Here is a 21,026-nt window from a genome sequence, read left to right on the forward strand (position 1 = left end):
TTCATATAAGAATTATATTATAAAAGCTGCTTTAAAGCTGTTTTAAAGCTGTAAGTTCTTATTTTATTCTTCCGAAAATTTGGCTTGTTGGTAGAAACTAGCCATCCAACATAGGGCTCTTCCATGACTGTTTTAGTAGGTACTAAATAATAATTCGTATATGAGAACTGAGAACTAGCCAAGTCCGACCTTAGGCTTCAATATATATTATCCTAAGTTATAAGAAGAAATTAAGTATATTTTAAGTTTTTATAAAATATTTTATATTGTTAGGTATAAACAAATTTCAGGACTTACCAATGAACTTGGCACCTTGGCACTTGGCACCCAACTTCGTTAAAGTCAACAATCAAGGCATATATCATAATATTGAACTTGGCTCTCGTTTCACATTTATGTTTTGATGGTAGACATACATACTTAACCCTCCTTGGGACATTCGGGTAAAATGGGTTATGATAGACAGACAGACGGACTACGAAGTTATTCTACTAAGGTTATTTTTTGTCGAACGGCAATCTAACAATGATTACCTTGCTAAATCCATTAAAACAACAATACAAACAAACTAAATGGGATGCGAGCGATACTCACGAAGCCTCTCATATTACTTCCTAAAATTAGTTTGTAGGAAGTAATTAATGAGAACTTGTATGATGTCACCGGTATCGCTATGGAACGACGTGGCATTGCATTGCATTTGTAACCTCAGAACAGTTACATTACAACGTGTCCTTTCCCCTTTTCTCCTCCAAGGAAGTGATGCACAATGTGAACAATGTCGCAAGTGGAGCAAAACTAAAGGAGTTCTCACTCCAACAGCGTACCAAAATAGTTTTAATCCCACTGATATCAAAAATGAGATCGGTATAGCAACGTTACTAACCGTAAGACCTTTACGACCCCCGCGGTTAAGGCGGCGGCTGCAACAAGCGGCAGACTTCACGCAGTCAAGTCAGTCTCTCAAAGAACCGCGTGTAGAGAGCACGTTTCTCTAACACGAACTATAAACTTTAGTTAAAAATAAACACAATAAAGTAAACTTTGACTCAGTTGGAAGTGGAAGGACAAATAGTGTTTACTCTGTGCATATTTGGATTAAAAGGAATTTTGTTGAATGTGAGTATACCTATACCTAGATATTTATTGATTTTTCTGTTTATTTCTTTGAGTTAGCGTAGGGTGATTATGTAGATAGGTTGGTACGTTAGGCAGTTTTAATTGATTGAGGTTGTTAGGTCTGTGGGGAGCTTGGGCAGGTCGCAATTCCGTTACTTACAGCGATAGTTTTTTCGACTCGTCCGACGACTCCGCAGACTGTACGCTCACACGCCGGCTGGAGAGCATATTTAATTTCTCTTTCCACATGAATATTTATTAACGATAGTCGTTCATCTTTGAATACTGTTTATAACTATGTCCTCGTTATTCTAACCACAGTCATGTCAACAGGAAATATTTTTACAATACCTACGTTATTTATAAACAACAATATTTAGCTTCTCTACATGATCGAGGAATATACTGGCGGCCAAATGTCACATAACTTTTGCAAATCGTAGTACCTATAACTAACGTTTGTACCGCTATCAGTGTACTGTCGCATAAATTGAAGAAATTAGGAAATTAGCAAGAACATTTAGTAAATTGATGGTGTATATACGGTCAGCATCAAAAGTAACTGCATATTTTTGTATTTTTTCGTTTTACAGCAACGTACTTATCACCATACAAATTTGACAAATGTGTTAAAGCGACAAAGTAAAAAAGTGATCCGCTACTTTTAATGCTGACTGTACCTACCATAGACATAGACAGTCTGAATCTTTTTATTGGTATTTATTGGTATTATATTATTATTATATTATATAACATTTATTTTATATTGGTAAATTTACTGATTTTATAACTCTCGTATGCTTTATTATTAATAATGCTCCCTGCGATAAGAGTAGCAGATAAGGTTCTCAAGAAGTTGTCAAACTCACGAAACAACTCTATCGTCAGGAGTATACGACAACTGGCAAGGTTATCTGGAAGAGATCCTCTTATTGGATAAGTTCGCCTTTGTACATCGATCCCCCAATGCAAGCTGTTATTTTTATGTCCAATATAATATAATATAATAAATGTCATGATATTCTTGGGAACATTCATGCAAAATGTAAGGTATAGTGTTTTTATAATAGTCAATCAATAGGTTTGTGCCATTGAACAGGGATTTTTGAGCCCCATCATGTTCATAATTTAGCCGTGTTGTACAAACTAAATATTGCCATTAATAAACAAAACTAGTAAGTATCAGATGGCCAAATTTCAAATAGTGGCAAAATCTAGGTTCGTGATTCTACTTTACCTGTTGACCAGGAAACTCATTTAGCGATTTTGGCTCACATTCCATGAAACGGAATACATTAAGCCCTAGAATTAAAATGACGCATTAATGTTTAAGTATTTCATTTAATGGAGTTGACTGTTGACAACTTTTCTTTAAAGTTTAAACGAGTCTACAGTCGATACCTGTCTCTGCTCATAAAAAAAGTTGTCTCTACGTTATAACTCCTTTCGCCAACCTTATACACGACTACTATAGTTTGTATAGTTGTGTATGTTCCCACATTTGCTTATTTTTCGTTAAATAATATAAATTTACTCTAATATATATAACATATTTCTAATTTTAATTACCTGCATTGAGTTTATTTAGTACATATTAGGATCACTACGGTGATCAGCGTTAGTTTGCCGACCGCAACCTTGCTGCGAGGTCTAACCGCATAACTCTGATAATCTATCTATACTGGGATCTACATATAATAGATCTAAAACTTGAACAACCTTATAACGAAATGAAATGGATAACTAACTCTCGTCTTTAATCGAGTTTAGCTGGACATGTTTCGGACTAATTCGTAGTTCTTCCTCTAGGAGCACAAGCCACGACAGCTACCGCTGAGTGGGTAAAAGATCTTTCATAGACCTTACATAGAGTTTCTGCGTATGTATGGTACCTATAGACTAGGAATAGCCAATATCATGAACAGAAACTTTGTACAACATTTTAACTTCAGGCTGAGGGTTAATGAGTCAGTCACTCAGGACTATTTACAATGCCTCCGATCACTTATGACACAGAGAAAAGTAGGTACCTTTACTTATAAATAAATAAGATATTTTGCTATAAGAAAAAAAACCGGCCAAGTGCGAGTCGGACTCGCGCACCGAGGGTTCCGTAGGTACAATTTATTAAAAAATTAAAAATATATATTTTTTTTTATTCGACTGGATGGCAAACGAGCAAGTGGGTCTCCTGATGGTAAGAGATCACCACCGCCCACAAACATCTGCAACACCGGGGGTATTGCAGACGCGTTGCCAACCTAGAGGCCTAAGATGGGATACCTCACGTGCCAGTAATTTCACCGGCTTGTCTTACTCTCCACGCCGAAACACAACAGTGCAAGCACTGCTGCTTCACGGCAGGATTAGCGAGCAAGATGGTGGTAGCAATCCGGGCGGACCTTGCACAAGGTCCTACCACCTGCAAAAATCATATCATTTATCATATGATCTAACAAAAACATGTATGCTTTTCGCAATTTTTCCTTTATCTGTGCTATAAGATGATGCTGCGTACCAAATTTTAAGATTCTGAGTTCACGCGAAGTTTTGATTCCCTTGCGAGTGTCGAAAATTTGCAGCATAAACGGCTGTATCTTTTGATTGCGTTAGCTTTGAAGTTTGATTTTTACACAGCTCCTAGGGACAGTAGACCTGAGTATTTGATATGAATTTCAGCTTAATACCTTTACGCGTTCCTGAGAAAAAGAGTCTTGATAGACAGACGGACAAAAATTGATCCCATAAGGGTTCCGTTTTTTTTCTAATGAGGTACGGAACCCTAAATATTATTCATATTCATTGACTTCGCTGAATTCAGCTCATATTGTAAATCCGTGTCAAAGTACAATCAATTAAATCCAAAGAACATTTTCGTAAAAAAAAACATTAAATACAAAAGGACGTTAATTGCTCACGTTTCTATTATTGCGCACTCGTACATAAATATCTACCGGTAGAGCCATATTTATGTACGTTTTCCCTAATAAATACCTACAAACTCAATTAGTCGACGCTGACTGTACTTTTCATTGAAAACAATAAGCAGCAGTTGGAATAATGATTTACGTAGCGTCAGCCTGTCTTAATAAGGATGTCTTATAGTCTAAGGCCTACGTGGCTTGAATTCAAACCACAATTCCTGTGAATTAATCCATTAGTTCCCTGTTTATTCATATCAATAGCAATGGTAACTTAGTAATTTGTAATCTAGTTCTTACTTCTTTCTGCAGAGAAAGACTCCCTGGAAGAGATCGCTCCAAAGCGATACGGCCACGTATTGCTTACCTTGTAATTTAAATTCTGTCTGTGTAGGTACCTGTTTTCTGTATCACTCATCAAAGGGTCGCGGTTTAAACCGTCATTATGTATCTGAGTTTTTCGGAATTGGTGCAAAATTACACTTGTAATTTACCATGAACTTTTTGAGAGGAAATCAACGGAAGGAAATACACATAACACTTGCGATGCAATCAATTCAATGCTGTGTAAGAAGGTCGGCCCATTTAGCTTAAGAGGAATCCTATTCCCAGCACAAAAAGCCATGGTGACCTCTCAAGCAGAGCATCGCGGTTCAAACCTAGGCTTCGCGCCTTTGAAATTTTAGAAATTCATGTACGAAATGAAATTTGCGAATCAATTAATGGCGTGTGTAAAGTTCTCAACACGCGCTTGGCCCACGTGGGAACTACGGCTCAAGCCCTCTCATTCTGAGAGGAAGCCTGTGCCGAGTAGTGAGTGGGACGTATCTGAGATGAACATGATCCTCTGCAGCGGAACGTGTATAGACCGGAGACGACTAAGAAGCAGGAACAATATTTACAACGATGGCGAACAATATGATATGATAAACAATTTAATCATAAAACTAGTTAATCACCTATTAAATAGCTATTTTTGTTTCAAACGACAGCGACAGAATGGACTCGTTTTCGCTCACGTCCGTTATTTCATGGTCATTAACTATTTTGGTCTTTAACGATCATAAAAGTTTATGGCAGTCATGTTGTCTCTTTACTTGCATCTTTATCTATTCAGTTTAGAAGTAGAATTGCACGCAACGTCTAGCTGTAAACAACTACTGTAAGAAAAAGCTTATAAGTACAACTAGCTTTTGTGTTGGATTTCATAAAGTCTTGCCTATAGTTTGATTCCTCAGCAATTTGTATGGAAAACTTTGACACAAACGGGTAGCAAACCTGAGTAAATGATATTAATAATTGATAGTTAAAAGTACAGTAGGTACCTACCTACTGGAATACAGTATTGTTGAAGTGTATCTTTAAGTCTATTTTTGAGGTTTTGTATCTCAGTTGGTGAAAACAATAATAATTATTGTTACTTAAAGATATGTTGTAGACTTAAAGATACACTTCAACAATATTATATTCCAGTACTGTACTTTTAACTGTATCACTAATTAACATTCAAGCGAACACTGAATACTTAAGTGCTAAGTGATTGCGACTCGCGATTTACCTAGAGCGTCCTAAAAGCGACAGTTCATTCTACGATTTATTCCCACTTAGCAAGTTTTTTGCTCGGCAACCAGCTTGTATGTGAACCCCATAGTCACGAGTAGGTCCCAGTTTTTGCTAGAGGTCATTGTCCTCGAAGTATGATTCATGGTAACTACTTGAGGTAAATCCAAAGACGTTTGAGTTTGGCAAAAGGCCGGCCATCGCCATGAGCGTTCATGTAATAAATATTATCAACTACTTGGGCATATGCTTGCCAAAGAAATGTACCTAATTTTAATGTAATAAATGATCTGGCAGAGAATAACCTACGCTTGATTTTTTTCGTTATTTATACTATGTAAAGAAGATAAATAAATAATACCACGCAAGTTATTTACTGTTATTAACATAACCCAAATAAAAGCTTACTATCTCGTCGGCTAGAAATTCGATATTATATTGACAACGGAATATGTCTACACGGCAATGAATTTTCATCGAGCCAGCATTCAGGCATCCACCGGTTATTGACAAATACGTAATTAAATAATTAACAGAAATATGAGAATATTTGTTTATAAAAACGATTAGTCATGAAGTAATTTCGTAAACACGACATGGACATTTAAATGCAGCTTATCTGCAGAAATTTTGCAATTGTACAATATAAAATAACCTTCCTTACAAGGTAAGGTTTTAATTTTATAATTTGATTGCAATTATTTGTAGATAGGGTTCAAGGTACCTAATCGGTTGTTATGTATGTAAATTTCACAGTAGGTTTTTTTAATGCTTTTATGAAAGTATTCAAAGCATTGAGAATAGTTATGACCTTAAGGTCATACCAATTGTTAAGGTTTCTAGTCTTTGATCTAGTCTATTCTAAGTAAAAATACCTGTAAATTTAGATTGTCTATACTTCGTTTTTTTAGCATTAGAAACTTATTAGAAATAAGGTAAACAATGTTGACGAGTATTTTTATTGAAAACGTTTTTAAAAAAAACAGTAACTATTACTTATGATACCAAAAGCAAGTTAATGATCATATATTATGTCCTTGCTAATTATAACATTTTGCTGTGACTTATTTTTCAAAAGTATTTTTCAACAAAAAGATACGTCAAGATCGCTTACCTTCTATCTAATGCTAAAAAATAGAAGTATAGTGTGGCGATCAAAATTATTATTCTTCGATTTTTATAAAAATAAGCGTAGATTTGAAATTAAATTTGAAATTGACCATGAGTTTTACGTTGAAGTGAGGAAAGCTGCACGTTTGTGTAGCTGCGATACACGTAGAAAGTACCTACGGCCTAGCCCTGTCATTACGAGAAGAGGCCTATGCAGTGGGACTTAAGCCGCATTCACATTTATCTGTCGTGTTGTGTCGTGACGCATCAGATCAGAACGGTATCGGTTTCATACATTTTCTATGGTTGCGTTCACATTTTTTATCTGATGCGGGGTGTTATGACGGCTTGTGTTGTGTCGGTCGCATCAAAGCTATAGATTGAGAGAGAGAGAGAGAGAGAGAGCATCACAACACAACACGACAGAGAAATGTGAATGCAGCTTTATACATACCTATAATAAGACGAGATGATGAAACATAGGTGATTAGTCACTTCTAAGTTACTATTGACAGTAACGCTTTTCTAACTACAATTATACTATACCTCGTAATTTTCTTTTTATTTAACTTGACTTCTCAATAGACGTCTTGGAACAGTTGTGTTATAAGCTTATAGTTAAGCATTTTTATTTAGTATCAAAATCTTTCTTGTGTGCAGCATTATAACTACCCGTTGTTCACAACAGTGTGTTGTGGGTTCTTAAAGCTTTCGCAAGATTAATAATTAGCTTTCGATGGGTTTTTTTTCAATCGTTTTCTGAGGAATTCCCGAGATTACTGCATGCCTAGTAATAAACAAACGCTCAAAACGTACCTCTTTGCAATAATGTCAGATGTAGATAAAGAAAATAGATTAGTATAGACTTTATTGAACAATAGGCCACCAAGAAATGAAATATTATTATAAAGCTTCAAGGTTTCATCCATTTACTATTGTACTTTTTTCCAGACTGTCAAATCATTAACGTGATTGCACCCACAATAAGTGCATTGATTAAATATTGTACACGTTCTTGCCCATGCGCAGGGTGTTATAACAGGCAGGAATCTCACAATAAGTACTCTGACGTGCGACAGTCGACCATTGTCAACTGCAGATGACGTCAATCGTCTTGTTTAACTAAACTATAGTATAAAGGTGACGTGATGACATATAGTTTAAAGTGCTAATATTTAAAAAAATCAACAGTGGTATTTTTTAATCAACTTCATATAAAGGAAAAGGAAAGTTCCCAATCCACTGTATATCTTATGTGTGTTACACCTTTTGAAATAAAAATAAATTGAGTTTATTTGTCATAATCATAAGTCGGCAGGTAAACAATAATCTCGATTTACCAGATTATATAAGATTACCACACGAAATGGCGTATTACTTTCAATTTGAATTAATGACGTACATTATTTACGAATACAAGCTTAATAATTCAAATCATTTTTATAACAATACGACAAGCCAAACATAGTCATAAAATACAATACATTTTACTCGTTTAAAACTCGCTAATACTATACGAGTAAAAAGCATTTCTCTGACAACCCTTTTATTGAACCCACAACACAGATATACTTAGGCAGTCAGCATCAAAAGTAGCGGTTCACTTTTTTACTCTGTCGCATTGACACATTGACAATCTTGCATGCCGTTTAGTACGTGGCTGTAAAACGACAAAGTACGAAACTGTATAGCTACTTTTGATGCTGACTGTACTTCTTGTTATGTCGCCATATTCAAAAGTTATTATTAGATCCCATCCTATCTCGTCCCATTGGATGCCACAGCATTAGAAAAGTATGACCAATTTATTTGTAACCTTTTTAACTCATGTATACACGCCATAATTTACCTCACGTTTACCTTGTAGTACTTTGTTTTCAAAACTTGAATCAAATTATGCAGCTTATCAAATTGTTTTAATAATCACTCCTAAAGGCTACGCCGTAGTTTCTACGCAACGCTCTCTACTGTCAACAAGCTTCTTTGCACACGTCTCTGACTCATACCACCGGCCAGTATCAGAAGATCTACAACAATCTTAACGCAACAGTTCAACTTCGTATCATAGTGTCTGTTGTGGGAGATCTGCGAGGTCTAAGCAAATGGTCGTGGTATAAAAACAAACGAATAGCATTATCTTGTTTGAGTTTAGTATGCCGCGCGTCGTTTGTTTCATGCCCGATGCTCGCTTTTATTGATTATGTATGAGTATGGTGGCGAGGGGGGGGGGCGGCAGTTTTCCTGTGCTACATACATAAAAAACTAGCTGTTTCACGCCACTTCGTCTGAAACAGTCCCATCCCGTGGAAACTTTACCTGTTTCTCGCACAAAATATAGCCCATGCTTGCTGATATTGTAGTAAATATTTATGTGAAGGAATTATTCAAAACGGTTTACAAACAAACACACAATGAAATTTTTTCTCTTTGTAATAGGCATTAATATAGATCGGTGAAACAGAAAGTTATTATAGGATTATATTAAATTCTTACCACGACGAGCCAACTGAGCATCGTAATATTATTAACGTATCTAGTTGAAATTTTTCTGTTTAAATGCTGGTAAATTCAAGGGTTTGTGGGAGTATGCTTCGGTCCCAGCTCTCTTCCTTAGTTCTTAATAGTTTATTTATCGTAATTCATACTAATCCTTAATTCCACAAAGTGCGAATTATGCTTTAATGGATTTAACTCTAGTTAGTATGGAATGACAATGAATTAAAACCAATTGTCTTTAAACGTCTGTGCGACACATGCTTGCTACACAAAAACTGAATACATATCCACATATGTTGCTTGCGTATAAATCATATGAATATGTACCTACCTATTAAATATAAGTCCACAGATCCAATTATCACATAAACGCAATGGCGGTGAGCAAATAAATATTACACAATAGTTCCATATAGTTTATGGAAATTTCAAAACTCATTACTCATCAAATACTGCAAAGCGCTTATACTTTCTTAAAAGGCCGGCAACGGACCAATGACTCTCCTTGAGTAGTTGGTACTCATGGACAGTGGTGATCATTTCCCATCAGATGAACCTGAACTGTGTAAAAACCTGTAAAAGTGTTACATGTATACATGCGGTAACCACAAGGTGAAATTTATTGCTAACTCGTAAGAAAAATAAGCAAGCAATAACTAAGTTTTGGGTTTTTAACATTAAGATATACATCTTACCTGCCCATCTATATCTTGTTGATGACTATAATAAAGTCCGGTAATCGCACACGGCTTGACCCGTGACATCTCACACTTTCTAACGATCTGCACAATCAACAGACAGTTGAGTATATGTATTAGCGAGAAAAATCATACAACTAACCATCCATTGCGGTGTTATATACGTAAACGTATAACGTGAAGGCTCTCAAGCGCCGCAATGCAATGCTGTCTTGCACAATTTTTGTAACATCTCGCTTAATACTGTATCAGTCCTGGGTAAAGTGTACCAAGTGGTGTTAAGCCGTTATTTAGTTCCTTTCTCACTAACAAAATGTGATGTGACGTAAAAGCCATGAGGTTCATTTTGTACTGCTGTTACGAGAGCAACATTTATTACCTCTGGTTTGAGGGTGGCCTGAATTACTGTCACATGTTACAGCATCGGATTTTGCTTTTTACACTTTGACACGACATATACTTGTACAAACCAGCGGTCAGATAAACCACTGTGTAGTGTATGTAGGTCAGTGTGTAATGGCCTAATACATACAGTGAGGTTTTATACCTGTCTCGGGCACATATGACGCGCAGAGACTAGAAGGAGTCTATGGCTTATCTGTGGTAGAGCGGAGAGTCGAGGGCAAGACGCGTGCGTGTGTGTGGGCGAGCCAGGGTGAAATAATAAATATAAACAAGCAAGGAGTATACTATAAGTGGCGACGAGGATAAATCAATCTGACTGTAAGTAATTACTTACTTTGATACATTACATCAAACAAATTTCTTAGTGGAGACATACCGGCCTAACCTCAAAAGTGCTACTGTTGTGAGGAACTGAAAGCTTTCGTAATCCTTGTTTGAGTGTGCTTACTCACAAACGTGGCTGAGAAACAATAAGTACGCATTGCAAGTTATAAAAATGGGCCAGTTAAGTTGTCTACTCTTTACTAACCATTAATCGATCTTTTTCGATTGTCGGCGCCAATCGCAACACTAACTAATACTGCTTGGTTCAAACAGCTTGTTTTAATTAGATACATATACATAATATGAAGTCCAAAAACCTTAAGGTATTTCTTACTAAAAACATCGTATTTTAAAAATATTAATTGAATTTCAATTGCGCCATCTATAGGAAAACGAAATGATTAGGGTCCACAGATTACCAATAATCTGTGGCCACGGCAAAATTATAAAGCGTATCGAAATGGTTTCGGTTACAAAATAAAGAGGGCGTACATGAAGTAACGTAAAAGTTCGTCATAACTGATTGAAGTAACAAAATATAGATGGCGTTACTAGTAGGTTTATTTGATTACGTAAAATCGATAATTATAGTTAGTATAAATGTTTGGAAGTTATTCCAATTAATAAAAAATATAAAAAAAATGATAGTTCGTTAATTTTATTTATTGTTAGTTGACAGAGAACTGCTTGCGATTTTACTCAATTTCGCTGGACATTGTGTGGCTAAAGTTAAATTGTCCATGACGTGGGGACATTGTTTAGAACAGGTACCAGCATTGTCCATGACGTGGGGACATTGTTTAGAAAAGGTACCAGCATTGTCCATGACGTGGGGACATTGTTTAGAAAAGGTACCAGCATTGTCCATGACGTGGGGACATTGTTTATAAAAGTTGCCAGCATTGTCCATGACGTGGGGACATGGTTTACAAAAGTTGCCAGCATTGTCCATGACGTGGGGACTTTGTGAGCGCAACGAGCCAACATTGTCCATGACGTGGGGATATTGGATGGCTAGTGTTAACATTGTCCATGACGTGGGGACATCGGATAGCAATAGTTAAAATTGTCCATGACGTGGGGACATGGTTAACGTTTAATAAATATTTGCACACAGGTAACCAAGAGATTTGCTGGTAATGTCGGCGTTGGCATTAGAAAAGTTCGAGTGCGAAGGCGATCCTACATCGTTGGTGGGGAGATGGGAACGCTGGAAGAGGGCACTCCAAATTTACCTTTTAGCAGCGAGCATAGATAATAGCGAGAAGAAAAAGGCTTGTCTTCTTCATTTCGGGGGACAAGAACTGCAGGAAATATATTTTAATATTCCTGATGGAAGTAGCAGTCAAGAAGAGACAACAGATGTATTCAAGACAGCAATTGAAAAACTTGATAGCTATTTTGCTCCCAAGCAAAGTAAGGTATACGAAAGGCATGTGTTCAGACTAATAAAACAGGAACCAAATGAAAAGTTTGACAAGTTCCTCGTCAGGCTCAGGCAGCAAGGTAGTAAATGTCATTTTTCTAGTCTAGAAGACACAATTATTGATCAGATCGTGGAGAAAGGTAATTCAGATGAACTTAGAAGAAAGATCTTGCAAAAAGGAGATGAAATGACATTAGATAAAATCATAGTAGAAGCTAATGCTTTAGAGGCTGTTAATCGGCAAATGGAAGATTTCGGAAATAAAAATGTGAGCCAAGGAATTAACAAAATTGATGTGAAACAAGGAAGTAAAACAGAAATACACAAGAAGCAAGAATGTACAAGATGTGGCAATCGTTTTCATTCAGCAAGTGATAGAAATTGTCCAGCTAAAACAAAGGAGTGCTTTAAATGTGGCAGTATAGGACACTACAGGAACATGTGTAGATCTTCAAGAAAAAGAAAAATTGAGGATGATCTGAAAACAAATAATAAGAAAAAGTTCAAACCGACTAGAAGATCTGGAAAAGTTGATCAAGTGTCAGAAGAAGAAACAAACGAAATAGACTATGTGTTCAATGTCAATTATGGGGCTGAGATAGAGTGTAAAGTCGGGGGAGTAAAAGTAAATATGCTTATAGACTCAGGATGTAAGGAAAATTTAATTACGGAAGAAACATGGAACATACTAAAGAACAATAAGGCACAAATAAGGAATCCAGATAAAAACCCCAAGAAAACATTCGTGGCTTATGGCAGTAAGACACCCTTGGTTTTAAAAGGCTCTTTTAATGCAGAAATAATAGCGGGAAATAATAAACAGGAATCATTATTCTATGTGATATCTGGAGGTACAAGAAATCTGTTAGGAAGAAACACGGCTGTACAACTTGGAGTTCTTAGATTGGGGCTACATGTCAATCAGATAAAGGATGAGGATGTCTTTCCAAAACTGAAAGACGTGCTTATACATATACCGATAGATGAGTCTATAAAACCTGTTGCCCAACCCTATCGAAGAATACCTATACCACTGGAGAAAAAGGTTCAGGAGAAATTGGAAGAATTAGTCAAGAGGGACATCATAGAGGAAGTAAACATTTCGTCTAAATGGGTATCTCCCATAGTTCCCATTTTAAAAGAGAATGGCGACGTCCGCTTATGTGTCGACATGAGGAGGGCAAATGCTGCTATACAAAGAGAAAACCACCCACTACCGACGATGGACAAGTTGTTACCTCAAGTCCGTGACGCGAAATATTTCAGTAAACTGGACATCAGAGACGCTTTTCACCAGCTAGAACTGCATCCAGAGTCTCGTCATATCACTACATTTATAACGAACCGAGGAATGTTTCGCTACAAGAGACTAATGTTCGGTATAACATGCGCTCCCGAAATATTCCAAAAGACAATAGAAAGAATCCTAGTAGGCTGTGATGGGGTCATTAATTTTATAGATGACATATTGATATATGGGAGAAACAAAGAAGAACACGATACCAGACTCGAAAAAGTAATGGAAGTTTTAAGGAATAGTAATGTAGTACTGAGGCAAGATAAATGCATCATAGGAGTTCAGAAAGTACATTTCCTTGGTCATGAATTATCAGAGACTGGGATTAAGCCACTGCAGAAGTACATATCAGCAATACAAGATTTTAGGCCCCCAAATACCGTTGCGGAACTGCAGAGTTTCATGGGATTAGTGAACTATGTAGGGAAATGGATTCCAGATCTAGCTACGGTCACTGAGCCCATGAAAGAATTGCTTCGGAATAGACCAGGAAAAAATTCAGACATTCAAAAAGATTGGGGATTGAATCAACAAACGGCGTTCAACAAGCTAAAGATGGCACTTGCAAATATACCCACCTTAGGATACTATGACGCCTCTAAGAAAACCATTGTCATCGCCGATGCGAGTCCAGTGGGTTTAGGCGCAGTTCTGGTACAAGTGCACAATAATGAGCCAAGAATAATTGCTTTTGGGAGTAAAACATTAACAAGCTGTGAACGCCGCTACTGCCAAACTGAAAAAGAAGCGTTAGCATTGGTTTGGGCAGTGGAGCATTTCCATATGTTTCTCTATGGGAAAGAGTTCGATCTGATCACAGATCACAAACCCTTAGAGGTAATATTCGGGCCAAAGTCTAGACCTTGTGCGCGAATCGAAAGATGGGTACTGCGACTCCAATCATATAAATTCAAAGTAATTTACCGGCCAGGAAAAAGTAACATTGCCGACCCTTTGTCAAGGCTGCGAGAGGGAAACACTGTCGGCATTCCACTCGAAGAAAAAGAAAGCTATATTCAACAAATTATGGAATACTTGAGGCCACGAGCAGTGTCTCTAAATGAAATAGCTGAACATTCGGAAAAGGACATTGAAATACAAAAAGTAAAAGAAGGTATTTATCATAATAATTGGGACGAAGAAGTGAAGTTGTTTCAAATATTTCGTCACGAACTATGTTTCCATGAAGGGATCCTATTAAGAGGCACTAGGATAGTGATTCCAAAAAATTTGAGAAATATAGTTTTAGAAGCTGCACATGAAGGACATCCTGGTATAGTTGCCATGAAAGGCCGTTTGAGGTCTAAAGTGTGGTGGCCTAGATATGACAGAGAGGCTGAAAAGGTTGTGAAATCTTGCACAGGATGTACGTTAGTGTCGGCACCTAACCCGCCTCATCCATTAAAACGACGAGAATTGCCTGAAGAACCGTGGCAGGCAGCAGCAATGGACCTGCTAGGTCCCCTACCCAGTGGCGAACATATTTTGGTTATTGTCGATTACTATAGCAGATATAAAGAAATTAAAATATGCCGAAAGATTACCAGTGCAGAAATTATAGCTCATCTTACTGAAATATGTAGCCGTGTTGGGAACCCGGCGTCAATAACAGTTGATAATGGGCGACAGTTCGTAAGTGAAGAATTCAGAGCTTTTTGCCGAGAGCGAAACATTATTCTTCACAACACCATTCCTTATTGGCCACAGCAAAATGGCGAAGTGGAACGACAGAACCGGGACATTTTAAAGAGGCTCAAAATAGCCAAAGTAGAAAAGAAAAGCTTGCAAGATTGTTTGTCGGACTATTTGATGATGTACAATAGCACGCCGCACTCTGTCACAGGCAAATCACCTGCAGAATTGTTTTTTAGAAGAAAGTTCCGTGATAAAATTCCAATGATAAGAGACGTTGGACAAGAAATAGCCGAAGATTTAGATATCAGAGACAAAGATAAGGAAATGAAGGAAAAAGGAAAAGCGTACGCAGATACAAAGAGAAATGCTAAAGAATGCAATTTAATGCCAGGAGACAAAGTATATTTAAAGAATGTTGTGAAAGACAATAAATTAAGTACAACATTTGCGCCTATTCCATTTACAGTTGAAAGTGCAAATAAAGGGGACATTCAAGTGCGGAACGAAGAAACTGGACAGACTCTCAGAAGAAATGTGGTACACTTGAAAAAAATTGAAGGTAAATGGGAGGTGATGAGGAAAGGAGAGGAGAATAAGGAGACAGAGAAGAGTGACGGTTCGACTGATTTTATTAACTTAGTTTTGCACAATTAAAGAGTATCTAATTACTAGTATTAGCTTGTAACTCATGAAACTGTTATGTTAAAGAGGATTTAAATAAAACAGACGTTGATTTAATATCTTAATGTTTTATTCATAATGAGCGATCATTGTGTGAAGCTATTTAAATTAAATGGTTTAAAATTATATAAGAAGGAAGGGATGTAGTGTATGTAGGTCAGTGTGTAATGGCCTAATACATACAGTGAGGTTTTATACCTGTCTCGGGCACATATGACGCGCAGAGACTAGAAGGAGTCTATGGCTTATCTGTGGTAGAGCGGAGAGTCGAGGGCAAGACGCGTGCGTGTGTGTGGGCGAGCCAGGGTGAAATAATAAATATAAACAAGCAAGGAGTATACTATACACTGCATAAAAAAAAACTTATCTAACCAGCTCTATCTGCACCAGTCTACATGTCATGTTAACAAGATGACGTTGTCGTCCACATACACGAGCAACCGACCGGTTGTAAGCTATGTTGCGAGTTTTTTTTATATACACTGCGCCGCCACCCGTGGTCGGCGGAAATCGTATGGGCGAACAAGAAAATCTTTTACCGTCCTGAGGTTCAATGTCAATAGTGCGGCAGTTACTTAAAAGCCAATGTAACTTTGTTATTTAGTTTATAAAAAAACATAATATGACATAACATAAAAAATTCCTCACGTACAAAATTTTACACATAATGTCCAATCAAATGTCAACTTTTCTTGACTGTCATTAAATAAATTTAAAATTCTTGCATTAAACATTTGACAACGGGTCTCAGGTGGTTAGCTACATAGATACTTAATCATAGTCATGTAACTACTCTTCCAAATCTTTCAACTCGGACACTTCAGTCTGCGATGTAAACTCCAAGCGTTATACTACCAAGCTCATTTTGTGATGTCTCATATCTCATTGCAGTCACGCTAATAATTAACAGGAGAGAAACAGAGCGAGAGGGATGTTAAGATTCAAATTTTGGAGTAGCCCCCAGGCCGTTCCGAAACGTTGCCATGACGACCGGCCGTTGGCGCCGCGCTATTTCTAGCCCGTAACCCGCAGCTAAATTCCTCCAGAATTACCCACCATTTCAACACAGGCCAGCCATGTCTGTCTGGGCAAATTTTGATTTACATTTGGTGCTATTTTTGGCGCATTGCAGCAATAGACAAACGTATGAACCACGCTACGTAGATATGCACGTTGTTGGCGGTGAAAAGACGAGAGCGAGTAATGGAAGACGATACCCGTACCGATTACTTTGATCAATGTAAAAACTCTTACTTCCGAATATAAACAATAACACTGAATTTCAATGTTGCATGCCAGTTGAGTTCTTGGGTATGCTGTTGAACAAAAATGTTATCAAAAAATATATTTTATAGTAATATATTTTTGATTGAAATTAATTTAGGTTCTCCATATATCAAAATGGTTGAAAATCTATTTAATCACTATGGTGATTAACCTTTTACTTACCATTTACCTACCCTTGGTCGATCGATACTAACTGGTAATTAGCCATTTTTTATTCAAGCATTGCTATGATTTTTTTAATACAAAACTGTACTTATCCTTGTTTGTGGTGACAGTAAGAGCGTGCGCTATCACTGTATGCCCAATGAGTCAGTGCGCCGCTGAAGTAACACAGATTAGTGGGCCAATCAGAATGAGGACGCTGCTGTTTAGTGAGCTGACATCACGAAGGTTGTTGAATGTCTTTATTATGCCTCAGCCTTTTGTGTGGAAAAAGGTTGTTGTGATTCATTTGTCAAAAAACCACAAATTTCTCATATACCTACTCAGGTAGAGGTACAATCGCCAGCATCAATATCTGTCACAACAGAACGTGCATAAATTGAATATCTGATACGATTCTATTTCTAGGTAGGACGTGTCAGATATTTTTGCACGCTCCGCTTTAGCAGATATTAATGCAGGTGTCTATACCTCAGTCAAACATAATTTTCTATACCAACATAATATGGTACATCAACCACAGGTATGTATATGTTGCGGACCAAGTGATAAATCGGTCATTTTTCCAGAATGCATTGCTATCTCATATTGGGCATTATGGAAAATTACTATTAGTAATTTGATAAAAAATATTCAATTAATTAAATTGCCCGTGCATTATACATAACATCTATCCCCTATTGTGCAAAGTAATAAAAAAACGTGTCATTAGGTACTATTTTTTTATTTTTACGTCAAATTTAATAAATCTATTAATCATTTATCAAAATTGATAAAGTAAGTTATTTTAATGGTAGAATTTAATTCGCTCGCTTTGCTCGCTCGGCTCGTGCTTGTTTTGGTCACAATTGAACCAACCACTGTTAACGCTCCTCTTCATATTTCATTTCATTTCTTCGCTGCACTCGTCGTCGCACCTAACTTTCCGATTGAATTAATCAGACTTCAGCTAGCCAAGATTCATGTACCTAGTAATATTCATATTGACCGGACAATCTGATAAATAATGAAGTTCAAATCATAATTATCATTATGCCCGTTATAGCTTGTCATTATTCATAATGCCCGGGCATTTTAAATTATGCCATCACTAGGTCTATAACATAATAATATCATTTAGCACGTTGTGTAGGTATATCAGCCTTCAAACACTCGGCCTGCTGAAAGAGATCCAAATCCAGCCATTTACAGAGGTCGTGAGATCCCCATCATGAGAACACATTGAATGCGACGATGGCGCAAGAAACTAGATCCAAGAACAGTAGACCAAGTCTCCACCTAATTTAAACTCTATGTTTATCGTGTAAAGGACCATTTTGCTAGTATTGTAGTAGTGTGTCACTTTAAGTAGGTACTAATATACCGTGGTAAGGTCAGGTAAAATGGAAATTAAATTACAAATTCGATTACCTCGCGTGGTACATTACAGCGTAGCGTGCCTTCAGTAGCGATTACTAAGGCAGTGTTCATTTTTTGTGGCTGACTACCATTCCAAGCAAGGCTTTGAAATAAACCGTTGTCAATACAATATTATTTCATCATCATCATTCGAGCATATATAAGTACGTCACTGTTGGGCGCAAGACTCCTCTCAGAATGAGAAGGCTTGGTCCATAGATCCCACGCGGGCCCAGTGCGGATTGGGAACCTCACACACATAATTGAATTTTTCGCAGGTGTGTGACTCACGATGTTTTCCTTCACCGTAAAGTTCATGGTAAATTTCAAATTTATTGTGGTACCTACATTCATTCCGAAAAACTTAGAGGTACCAAAGGCTGAATCAGAGGAGGGTTATAGGGGCATGACCCCTCCCCCCCCCTCGGGCTTTAGGCTATATATAGGTCTAGGACAACAATAGATATTTTTCTAAACTCATTGATTTCAATATAATTAATCCTAATAATGCTGTAAGTGTCCATGGGCGGCGGTGATCACTTACCATCATGATATTTTTTGATAGTTTTTTCCTGGGACGACTTACCTCAAGCTAGAGACTTAAAATTTGGCAGATATATTCCTTGAGGGTCATAAAGAGCTCATATTTCCACAGAAGCGAAGCCGCGGGATAAAACTAGTGTTAATCTAAGCGCTTGTGCGTGTCCGTCCTGCTGGCCTGATGCAACTTTTTTTAACAATAAAATAGCAATCATTTAAAGTGAGGCATTACCGTGGCTCCCTATTGTGACGTTGAGGTTTACGAAACTTTTAAGTTATCTCCTTAACGGTTAAATGGATCTAACTGTTGTAAGCCCTGAGTGGAGCAATAGGACGAGAACACTCAGTGCTAGTTATCTGATGAAAGATACGGACAGACAGAATGGGATTATCTTTCGTTATCAATCAATCTGTAGCGTTTTGTTTCTGATTTTTGGATTTATCATGTTTTTGTCATAGCCAAGTAACCCCATTGAAGTGGCAATGGGCAGGATATACACGGAGAACAGATGGCCGTTGGGGCCGAAAAGTTCTTGAATGGAGACCACGGATTGGCAAGCGCATAGGACGTCCACTAACGAGATGGACGGATGAGCTGGTTAAAGCTGCAGGTTCACGGAGGATGCAGGCCGCTTCCAACCGAAGCACCTGGATGGAGGTCTATAGGGCAGGCCTATGTCCAAAAGTGTTCTACGGCTGATGCTGATATAATGACGACGATGTTTTTGTCATGTTTTTTTATGTTGATTTATGTGGATTTCATATTAACTACATGTTTACTGTCTCTTTCATCCAGTTTCCGATTAATATATGTATACATATAACATGACCTATTGCCCTAGACTTTGAACACATCTATGAATTATTAATGAGATTAAAATAATTAAAATTTCCATCAGTCAGTTTAGTAAATAACGCTATAAAAATACTTTCTGCTGCGGAACTTTATCTAAAGTATTTAGTTCAAACTACAAATTAATTTGTACCTACTTTCAACAGAATAGACAGCTTAGATCACAATGACGATGCATGCAGACTATAATGAAACAAACAATAATTCGTTCCAGAACTTCTTCTTTTTCAAAAAACAAGCGTTCTTGGTTATTTAATGGTTCTAAACACAATATCTTGAACTTCACGCGTTCAAAATAATTCCGAAAACATAAATCTTGTTTTCTTTTTTAATTTGTCAAAGATATCTTGCAAAACTTAGCGAAAAATAAATAATGAAACTTAAAATAATATTTAGCAGACACTTGAAAGATACATACAGTGGAACATGTGAACCTCGTCCTTTTTTCAAGTCGATTAAAAATAAAAATTGCTTTTGATTTGTTTTTTGCGTATATTCGTTTCTTGGCGCGGTAGAGGGTTTCTCCTTATTTTATTTCTACATCAATTTTCTATCATTATGACTTTTAACTCAACCAATACCAATACAATTTTGGCGATATCGCTGTGTTTCATCCGCCTTATGAAATGGGTAATTCAACTTGTATATCCGTAATTTATGGCCTGGTTAGCAAGAACTGGCATGTCCATGTCTGATATTGTTCTTGGCACAGAACAGACCTACAAGCAGGCATGCAGTGTCAGTGTCAGTGCAATGCTGTCAAACCACACTGCCCGTAGCGTAGTGAACTGTCGTGTAGGAGCCAAGAGAACAAAACATGCCGTTATTTGAAGAACGACATGGCATCCCTTCAAATATAACATCGCCACGTGAGGCTTGGATAAATAAACTTTTTGTTTGCTTTATTTTCTAGCTACGAATAGTTTGTAAAGTGTGAATCAGAAGTACAGCGACTGAGCAGCAGCATGTCACATTAAAAAACTATACAGTTTCTGACGCATTTTTCGCATCGACAGAAGTAGTGCTCCAATGTACAATGGTAATTTATAGTTTATACCAGTGATTCCAGGTTCCACGAGACTTGCTGACGTAGGCGTTGTCCATAAGATGCTAA

General features: G+C 37.2%; 2 protein-coding genes across 2 annotated transcripts in view; both read left to right on the top strand.

Annotated features, from left to right (window-relative positions):
- The first annotated feature begins 960 nt into the window (after window positions 1-960).
- Window positions 961-21,026, top strand: part of Spec2 (CDC42 small effector protein Spec2) — a 47,319-nt gene continuing 27,253 nt past the window's right edge. Inside the window, exon 1 of the mRNA XM_074103604.1 lies at window positions 961-1,119. The gene's annotated coding sequence lies outside the window, so the exon portion shown is untranslated. The remainder of the gene's footprint in view (window positions 1,120-21,026) is intronic.
- Window positions 10,411-15,645, top strand: LOC141439391 (uncharacterized). Its single transcript, XM_074103675.1, has 3 exons — window positions 10,411-10,627; window positions 11,751-14,193; window positions 15,064-15,645. The coding sequence occupies exons 2-3, from the start codon at window positions 11,773-11,775 to the stop codon at window positions 15,643-15,645; spliced, it is 3,003 nt and encodes a 1,000-aa protein (XP_073959776.1). The 5' UTR covers window positions 10,411-10,627; window positions 11,751-11,772.

Source organism: Choristoneura fumiferana, chromosome 20 (assembly GCF_025370935.1).
Source record: "Choristoneura fumiferana chromosome 20, NRCan_CFum_1, whole genome shotgun sequence".
In the NCBI taxonomy this organism is placed as follows: Eukaryota; Metazoa; Arthropoda; class Insecta; order Lepidoptera; family Tortricidae; genus Choristoneura; species Choristoneura fumiferana.